The sequence below is a fragment of the Neoarius graeffei genome, chromosome 1 (assembly GCF_027579695.1).
Source record: "Neoarius graeffei isolate fNeoGra1 chromosome 1, fNeoGra1.pri, whole genome shotgun sequence".
Classification (NCBI taxonomy): domain Eukaryota; kingdom Metazoa; phylum Chordata; class Actinopteri; order Siluriformes; family Ariidae; genus Neoarius; species Neoarius graeffei.
In genome coordinates this window covers 71,738,950-71,748,965 of record NC_083569.1, presented here as the reverse complement: position 1 = coordinate 71,748,965, position 10,016 = coordinate 71,738,950, and the positions used below count along the sequence as shown (strand labels likewise).

Genomic DNA, 10,016 nt, shown 5'->3' with positions numbered 1-10,016 from the left:
GGCTCTTCCAATGCATGCGTGGGCTGCCTGGGGAAAGGGAAACAAAGATCCAGAAAGGTATTATGTTTTTGCCCTGATTTGAGGCCAGTTTTAGTGAATCTATTGTCATGGTTTACAGTCAGCATGAAAGGTTTGAGAAGCTGTTCCCAGGTCAGTGTAAATAGAATGTCTTCTACCAACACAGGAAATGAACAGCCCAGCCACATGGAACTTCCTGCCTTACATTATAAAGGATCTCCTCCTTCCATTTGCCCCAGCCAGTTGTAATAAACATCTGAGAAGAGAGCACAGAAGTCTGTGTGTGTGAATTGGCAGTGGTAGAGAGGGGTTACAAAGACACGGTGGTGTGTGTTCTCGTCCCTGCTGGTCGGGGTGAGTTTACTATTAATATATTTTAAATATATTTCTTCATTTTTAATATCTTGGATTTGTGTAGTTCCATGAGTATCTTTTGAATCCTGAATACACCTTATAAAGAATGTTACGAGATGTACACCTTTTATTTTTTAAGGTTAATGGATAATTTAGTGCTTTTACATGAAGCTGCAGTGAAATGTTTTAAGGGCCCTTCAGGTGTGGAGAGTCATTGATTGGTGCTTTCAGAATGAATGCATGACTGTCTGGTTGTATTGAATCCTGCATAACTTTTCAGTATTGGTTTATTTCATGATATGCTTTGCAATTTGTTTTTTTTTCTGTGAAAACTATGGGACTTTCTAAGCTTTTAATGAGTGACTTGCTGAAATAGGCAGTGATCACTTTAGCATCAATTTCACATTCATTATATAGAACAGATAACATTTGTACTTTTTTAAATTAAAGCATTCCAAATTAAGTTATTAGGGAATTAGAGAATGCACTGATTTGAGATTCGATTAATTGTCTCTCTGTTGGTAGGTACGAGTAGGGAGCTGGTCTCCCCAAACAGATCCATCTAGAACTTTCTCTTCTCGACATTTCTAATACAGGGTAAGAAAGTCAAGATAACTTTATTCATTCTCTGAAAATGTGCAAAACTGAATAAGTAGTGTGTTGTAAATTGAGATTATATACTTATCTTCCTGTAATAGACAATGAGCAAAATGCAGCTGGCTAAGGAGGATTATCAAGGCTCCACCACATGTGACTTGGTGGTGGAGGTGCAGGGATATGTGAAGGAGTTCACACGCCACTCCAATGATGTTCTGCTCAATTTAAACGAGCTACGGCATCGCAACATTCTGACTGATGCCACACTTCTGGTGGGCAGTGCCCGGCTGCACGCCCACTGTGCAGTTCTCATAGCATGCAGGTCAGTTTGCAGGCATCACCAGGACACGTGTGCTTTCTCTCATCCTCCCTCCCATCTTTCTTCCCTTTCCCACTTTCCTCCCTCTGTTGATCCTGTTTTCAGAAAAACGCCTTATTGTTTGAAGATGGTTATGTCATTCTTTACTCTCCTGAGGCCATTTATATCTGTATATGTTTCCCTCATCATTTTCACCCCAAGTTTATTTTTTAAGGAAATCTGTATAGACTACTTTCTGAATGTATGTTTCTTATATTTTAAGTCTTTTTTTTCTTTTTACTTTATTTGATATATTTGAATGTCCAAATCCTGAAATCCAGGCTTGTTTATCTCCACTGATTTCCTTCATGCTTTTTGTCTTCAAACTTTGAGGTGGTCAATTGCATTTTGTGTCTTTCTTTCCTATGACCTTATGATGACTCTGTCTGTCTGTCTGTCTCTCTGTTACTGCCTTGTATCTCTTTCCTCTCAGTGGCTTCTTCTATTCCTTGTTCTCCCGCCACAAGACCGGTGCTGTGGGAGAACGAGGGGTTTCCCTGTCTCTCCCGGAGGGGCTTGATGTGGGCAGTGTGGCATTGCTGCTGGACTTCATGTACACCTCCCGCCTTCCCCTCAGTCCTGGCACTGCGCCTGGTGTACTCGCCGCTGCCACCTACCTACAGATGGAGCATGTTGCTGACACCTGCCGAGCTTTTTTACAGAAGAGGTGAAACTTGGAGCTACCTTACAGCTGTTCAAAACAGCATACAATTTTTTTTGTTTGTTTTTTTTGGTAAAATTGTCCTTAATAATGGTGAGGCTTGCAGCACATACAGTACCAGTCAAAAGTTTGGACACACCTACTTATTCATCGTTTTTTCTGTATTTTGACTATTTTCTACATTGTAGAACAATACTGAAGACATCAAAACTATGAAATAACATATGGAACAGATATGGAATTATGTAGTAAACAAAAAGTGTTTAAAAGACAAAATTATGTTTCATATTTTAGATTCTTCAAAGTATCCACTGTTTACCTTGATGACGCTTTACACACTATTGGCATTATCTTAACCAGCTTCATAAGGTCGTCACCTGGAATGCTTTTCAATTAACAGGCGTGCCTCATCAAAAGTTAATTAGTGCAATTTCTTGGCTTCTTAATGCATTTGGGATCAAATAGTAAATAATAAAAATACAGTAAATAGCCCTATTCCACAACTGTAGTAATCCATTTTAGATCAAGAACTGCTCAACTAAAGCGAAACAACATCCATCAATACTTTAAGAAATGAAGTGTCTTTTAATTCATAAAAAAAAACAAGTAAAACCATTGAATTAGAAGGTGTGCCCAAACTTTTGACTGGTACTATATGTATGCATTTAGTGATGCATAACACTGGAATGCATAGATGACACAGTGGTATTCTAATGTTTAAGTTATGGTGTGTTTGCTGTAGACTGTGGAAAGCTGAACCATTCTGTCCCTTGCAGTGAAAAAGTCTGTGTAAGCCCTCCTCTGGTGGACCTGGCATCCAGAAACACCCATGTTAGTTTCACAGTTATCCCTGGTGGCAGATCACCTCCAGCCCATCCCTCTTTCTCCTCCTCCCCTTCCAGACCTGCAGTGGACATGGAGGAACCCCACCCTGCCCGAGCCAGGTGAGAGAGGGGGAAGGGAAGAAAGGGTTAAATAGCAAGTGAAATGGTTGAACTATATGAGCAACCAATAATAACATCCTGTATTTGAATTTCACATTTGCTATATTATATTATACTGTTGGGTCCTATGTAGGGTTCCTGGAGAGAGCTCAGCTTCATTAGAGCCAATGATATGCCAAAGTCCTGCTCCCAGCTCTGAATCACCAGCCTTATCTCCAAACACTCCATCTCCAGGCAGTCCCTGTCAGTCCAGAGGTCAACCTAACTCACCAGCTGAGTCCAGTGGTTGTAGTCTTTCCCCTAAGCTAAAGGTATGTTGACACTGTCTCTGAGTGTTTATATGTGGCCATGTATTTAAGTGTGCTTAGCTTATGTAGTTAGATAATTTTATATTCAAAAAGTAAAAGGGCTAAATGTTTTTGTGTACTGATGCTATAGGAAGGTCAAGGCATCGCATTTGCTATGGAATATTAATGTGTGTGTGTGTGTGTGTGTGTGTGTGTGTGTGTGTGATATTTCTTTACAGCCACGTTCTGAATCCAGACCTAATCCTGACCCTAAGGCTTGTAACTGGAAGAAATATAAATATATTGTCCTCAATCCTCTCTGTGCTACGCCCATTAAAGAAGAAGGTCCAGGGGAGGAGCAGCACACTTTTGACCACTCCTCCTCCTCCTCTAGTGATAAGCCAGATGTAACACCCAAACTGTCCAATGAGGCATGGTCAACAGCTGGACATGGCCTAAATGATATGTAAGTTCAATTAAGTGATGGAATTCGTAACACATCTCTTCATATTTATACATATTATAATCATCTTTTATAGTTGTAATGTCAGAGTCACACATAGAATATTTGCTAACTGAAAACTAAATGCCAGCTTATACGTTGGTGCTCATAAAATGGTAATAGTAAGATGCAAAAGAGCAAAAAACTATTTTGACAAATCAATTTTTTTTTTCAGACAAACACCCTTCACAGCCTACCATGGACTCTCACCACACACAGCAGACACTTACACGGGACCGCCAACAGCTGTTGCCCAGGGTAACAGCGTTTAGCACAGTCTTTATTTCTAATAAAAAAATAATGCTTACTCAGCTGAAGCTAAAAAAAGATTTTGTCATGGATGTGTTAATTATGTATAGTTCATTGTGTTCATATAAAATGTTTAAAAATAACAATGTCTGGGATCTATCTCTGTCCCTAGACCTCTGCTCTCTGTATCAGCGCCCATGCCACCCTGTGTTAGATGGCGCCAAACAGAATACCCATCCTTTTGAGAAGCTTCCAGTCAAGCTTGAGACTCACTCCCCAGTGATTTGTTATTCGGGAACTCAAGGGAGCACAAAGCCTACCTGCTCAGGTAAGGTGGCTACTTCTCAGACAAGCTCAGTGTGACATAGAGTATTATAAAGTGACATTTACTTGTACATTTACATTTATGGCATTTAGCAAATGCCCTTATCCAGAGTGACTTACAGAAGATAATTGTCACATTTTCACATACAAACTCTAAAGTATTTCAATTAACTTCAGCTGTTCTGCCTGTGATCTGTGTTTCTATAGGAGAAAAGCCATACCGCTGTCATGTGTGTGGGGCACAGTTTAATCGTCCAGCCAATTTGAAGACTCACTCCCGCATTCATTCAGGAGAGAAGCCGTATCGCTGTGATACCTGTGGTGCTCGATTTGTCCAGGTAATGAACAAGACTCATGTGCTACAGTGTAGTTTAAATAAGCTTAACCCTTTGATGCAAAACATATGCACACCCCTTCTAATGCACAACATGGGTCAAAAATGACCCGCATTCATTTTCCAGGTTATTTCATGCTGACTGAGTTTTTCTTTGCTCTATCTTTTGAAATCAATTTATTTTATGATTGAATATTCCAAGTATTCTTTAAATATCTTGTTTTTAATTACCACAAATCATTAATTTAATTTTTTTCTTTCCTACTTTATGAACAAAAATACTTTTTATATTACTACACATGAGTCATCCAAGTGTGATTTAAAATTAAATGTCTTAATACTATAATAATAATTTGTTTCAAGTAATTACTTTAGCAGTGAATGGAGCCAGTTATTTATTTATTAACTATGTAGTTAGCTAAGCCAACTACAATAAAATTAGCTAACTAAAGTAGAATGTCAACAGCTCGGTAGCTAATAGTAATTACTTGTAACTTTCTGACAAGTAATCTACTCACTCTCAAGGTAACCTAAACATAATCAATTTTTTTCTAAGGTAATGTTAGAACAATTGAAAAACATTACTTACACGTATTAGATGGGCAAAGGGCGCTGTGCTGTGAAATGCCTGACACAAGCACAATTCACAGTTCCCACCAAACGCTGTAGTAAATGCATGCGGGTTGTTTCTGACCCATGTGTGTAAACTTGATGTAGAATTACAAAAGCTGTGATTGTTCATAACTTAAGGAAGGAAAAATAAAAATGATGATTTGTGCTAAGGCGGCACGGTGGTGTAGTGGTTAGCGCTGTCGCCTCACAGCAAGAAGGTCCTGGGTTCGAGCCCCGGGGCCGGCGAGGGCCTTTCTGTGTGGAGTTTGCATGTTCTCCCCGTGTCTGCGTGGGTTTCCTCCGGGTGCTCCGGTTTCCTCCACAGTCCAAAGACATGCAGGTTAGGTTAACTGGTGACTCTAAATTGACCGTAGGTGTGAATGGTTGTCTGTGTCTATGTGTCAGCCCTGTGATGACCTGGCGACTTGTCCAGGGTGTACCCCGCCTTTCGCCCGTAGTCAGCTGGGATAGGCTCCAGCTTGCCTGCGACCCTGTAGAAGGATAAAGCGGCTAGAGATGATGAGATGAGATTTGTGCTAAACAAAAACAAGATATTTACTGCATATTTGGAAAAGTAAATGACAAAATGAATTTATTTCAAAAGTATATCATAGAAACACTCAGCCATACATGAAATAACCTGGAAAATGAATGCAGGTTGTTTTTGACCCATGTTGTGCATTAGAAGGGTAGTGATACAAAAAGGGTTTTTATTCAAAAAGTAAGAAGGGAAAAAATAAAATAAGGATGTATGATGATCAAAAACAAGTTAATTGAGGAATACCTTGAATACTGAATGATGGAATTAATTTATTGCAAAGATATAGAAGATAAAAACTCAGCCGGGTCACTTTTGACCCATGTTTTGCATCAAAGGGTTAATCTGTAATTTTATCACTTCCCAGTATCACAAAAACAGTTATAAACATATGCATATATGGTCAAATTTATTACTGGTACTGGTGTTACTTAATTGCCATGCTTTGATTGAAGTAAGTGTGCTACAGCGGGCAGGTCAGTGCACTATTTGTGATGTAGTATCATGGAAGTTAATCACCATAGTGTACATATATGATGGACATATTCACAATGTCCTATTCTACCCTGGTAAATTTTAGGGCCTGGTATCTGTCTGTCTGTCTGTCGCCATCCTCATAGTTGAGGGTCGGTGATCCAGGAAGCTATCAACTAGCTTCCCTGAATTCTCTTGGGTGTTTATAACACACCAGAGGGACCCAAACCCTCATCTAGTGGCAGGTATGCATACACACCTAAGAGCAATTTAAAGTAGCCAATCGACCTGATCCACATCTTTGGACTGTGGGAGGAAACCAGAGCACCTGGAGGAAACCCATGCAGACACAGGGAGAACATGCAAACTCCACACAAAAAGGCCCCTGTCAGCCACTGGGCTCGAACCCAGAACCTTCTTGCTGTGAGGTGATAGTGAGGCTACTACACCACTGTGCCACTCCAAGGGCCTGGTATAATATCTTCTAATATTCTTGTGAGGTTTAAATACCCAAATAATGCCTTACATAAATAAAAAATATAAATAAAAACATTATTAAAAATTGTGAACATATTTTGATTCATTTTTAAAGCATTTTGGACATCAGTTACCATGATGTACATAGGGTGGACATGGTGGTGTGGTGGTTACCACTGTCAACTCACAGCAAAAAGGTTCTGGGTTCAAGCCCAGTGGCCAGTGGGGGCCTTTCTGTGTGGAGTTTGCATGTTCTCCCTCCGGGTGTTCCGGTTTCCCCCACAGTCCAAAGACATGCGGTTAGGTTAACGGTCTACTCTAAATTGTCCATAGGTGTGAATGGTTCTTTCCCAAGCCCAGAAATGGAAGGGTTGTGGCAGGAAGGGCATCCGATGTAAAACTATGCTCCAGTTAATATGACGTGGCTCAATCGGGTCCACATGGACCCTGACCTGGCAACAGTGCTGGAGAAGATGATGAATTACCATGATGTATATACACAAACATTACATGAGAGAGAACCCATGCACAAATTTATAGAGATTCTTTTAGAAACTTGTACTAGGTATGTATGACACCAGATCACTTACTGTGTGTGTGTAGGTGGCTCACCTGCGTGCCCATGTTCTGATCCACACTGGGGAGAAACCATATCCTTGTCACACCTGTGGAACACGTTTCCGTCATCTGCAAACACTGAAGAGCCATCTGCGCATTCACACAGGGGAGAAACCATACAGCGTGAGTAATAACTAATACTCAGAGTCACAAGCAAAAAGATCGGTAAAATGTTCCTGTGTTGCACTATTTATAAACTTATCAGCTGTATTGTATGAGGTTACCAAGGAGGGAAAAATATAACAACATAATAAATCTATTGTCGTTATTTCTCCATTGTTTCCTTCCCTCCATCTGTGCCAGTGTGAGAAGTGTGATCTGCGTTTCCGTCATAAGAGCCAGCTGAGGCTACATCTGAGGCAGAAGCATGGTGCTATTACCAACACCAAGATCCGCTATAAAGTCCTGGCCGACCCATACCAGACTGGACCAGCCATACTTTAGGCCTCCTGAAGGATCTAATACCATCGTCACCCATTTTACAATGTCCTGACAAGTTTCAAGGTCTGATATAATATCATTCTAGTATTCCAGTTAGGTTTATTATACTCAGAAAAATCCCAGATTAGCATTCTGTAACTTCTGATATTGGCAAAGGCTTACAAAATTGCTCCATATGAAGAGAAAGGCATGGAAACTACTCCTAGGCTTTTATGATTTACAAAATGAGGTGGAGTGTTGCATTCCTGGAAAGCATATGCACATCAAAACACACAAATGCCTTCCAGGAATGCTGTTCTCCTGCACTTGACGTGCTGACATTTATTAATTATCATACTTTTCTACTTTATTATTTATTTGCCTGGCTTTGTTCTCATTCTCGCTTGGTTTTTATATACTATTTGTGGACAAAAGACAGGGACAGTACATTTTAAAAAGAACAAAAATGATAAAAATATTAGTTTCTGATACATCTCTCAAAAATGGAAAGAATGTCATTTTTAAATTAATATTACTGTTAATCACAGTAAACTGCAAGTTATTTACAGCTGTCTCTTGGAGTAACATAACTACGAGAAATATTTCAGTTCAGTAGATGGTAATTCCTAAAGTAATGTAATTGGTTTGTGGAGGAGTGTGTGTTAGGAGTTTAGATGGATAACAAAGAAGTACAAGTAAAGTTGAGTAAGAAATTAATATATATTTTTTTAAATGGGTGAGATCTGAAATGTGAAGCGATGGACAGGAAAAGTGTGATGAAATGATATGTATGTGTGAGAAGGATAAAGAACGAGAATCTGATTGATATAATGTGAAATTGTATCATTTTGTCTGTGAAGTGGAAGAACGTCTGTGCAAGTAGAAAAAGCAATGCTTATGGGAGTTAGCCATATTTGGATTCATATTTGGTATGGTATGGACCAGTTTGTTTTCTTTTTCTTTTTGAGTGAGAGAACAATTTTGTGCTTGGCTGTATCTCAGTAAGTCAATGGTCGTCATGTTCTCATACTTAGTGTATGTGAGAATGACAGCCTACACATGTTATTTTCTAGTTACTTATGCACTAACAATTCTATGCCCTACTAATCTAAAAAGGCCTGGAGCCTATTTATTTAGTAACACTACTATAAATGCTGTCTTGAATCCTAAATATTCGTAGGAACTATAATTTTGATTGAAGGAAACCTGTTTTGTTGATGGTGTTGATAGTCTAGGAGTCCAAGCAGGCCAAGGACTCAAATAAGCCAGACAGAATAAAATGTAAAGGTTGATGCTATGGATGAAGATATTATTGACTTTGTCAAATCTAAAGTTCTTTTGCTGGACAAAGACAAGACCTATTTTATATAAATTAAAATTAAATTAATTTCTTTTAATTGGAAACATAGTGTCTGTGGTCATTGTGTGTGTGTCTGTGATCATTGTGTTTGTATATGAAAATCAAAATGTTCCATGCAGGAATTCTCTGAAATGGTATTAATAACATTCATTCATTTCATTCATTCATTATCTCTAGCCGCTTTATCCTTCTACAGGGTCGCAGGCAAGCTGGAGCCTATCCCAGCTGACTACGGGCGAAAGGCGGGGTACACCCTGGACAAGTCGCCAGGTCATCACAGGGCTGACACATAGACACAGACAACCATTCACACTCACATTCACACCTACGGTCAATTTAGAGTCACCAGTTAACTTAACCTGCATGTCTTTGGACTGTGGGGGAAACCGGAGCACCCGGAGGAAACCCACGCGGACACGGGGAGAACATGCAAACTCCACACAGAAAGGCCCTCGCCGGCCCCGGGGCTCGAACCCAGGACCTTCTTGCTGTGAGGCAACAGCACTAACCACTACACCACCGTGCCACCATTAATAACATTATTCAACAAATTAAGTAATGTATATTTTTTCAGTAGAAACAAAGAATCCAAGGATAACACATTTTATGCAAACTATCATTAGCCAAGGTCAAGTTTTAAGTCATGGCTCTTTATCTATGAACCAAAAACGCTTCTCCTCCTCATCCTTCCTTCCTGTGGTTCGCTCATGTGTGCACCACTAATCCAGAACAATTCCTTTGGATTTAGAGGGTTTTGGTTCTATGCGGGTGGTGCTAGAGCAAGAACGATTGTATATCTGCACATTCTTCATTCTTCCAGTATATATTCTATTAGCTTGACTGAACTCTCACGTCTGTACAATACATTGTCTTCCTGAGGGGCACACTC

General features: G+C 39.7%; 1 protein-coding gene across 1 annotated transcript; it reads left to right on the top strand.

Annotated features, from left to right (window-relative positions):
* Positions 1 to 245: 245 nt before the first annotated feature.
* bcl6b (BCL6B transcription repressor) lies at positions 246 to 9,154 on the top strand. The gene is made up of 12 exons (XM_060920106.1): positions 246 to 372; positions 898 to 969; positions 1,071 to 1,291; positions 1,761 to 1,994; positions 2,765 to 2,932; positions 3,066 to 3,243; positions 3,459 to 3,685; positions 3,897 to 3,979; positions 4,143 to 4,298; positions 4,502 to 4,632; positions 7,333 to 7,470; positions 7,651 to 9,154. Exons 3-12 carry the CDS (start codon positions 1,074 to 1,076, stop codon positions 7,789 to 7,791), a joined length of 1,674 nt encoding a protein of 557 aa, XP_060776089.1. The 5' UTR covers positions 246 to 372; positions 898 to 969; positions 1,071 to 1,073; the 3' UTR covers positions 7,792 to 9,154.
* Positions 9,155 to 10,016: the final 862 nt, after the last annotated feature.

Bases quoted from the DNA above. Each gene is read 5' to 3' on its own strand.
- bcl6b (XM_060920106.1), top strand. From the start codon at position 1,074: ATGAGCAAAATGCAGCTGGCTAAGGAGGATTATCAAGGCTCCACCACA. The intron at 2,933-3,065 runs GTGAGAGAGGGG...GGTCCTATGTAG, and splicing joins CCCCACCCTGCCCGAGCCAG to GGTTCCTGGAGAGAGCTCAG. The intron at 3,980-4,142 runs GTAACAGCGTTT...CTCTGTCCCTAG, and splicing joins GCCAACAGCTGTTGCCCAGG to ACCTCTGCTCTCTGTATCAG.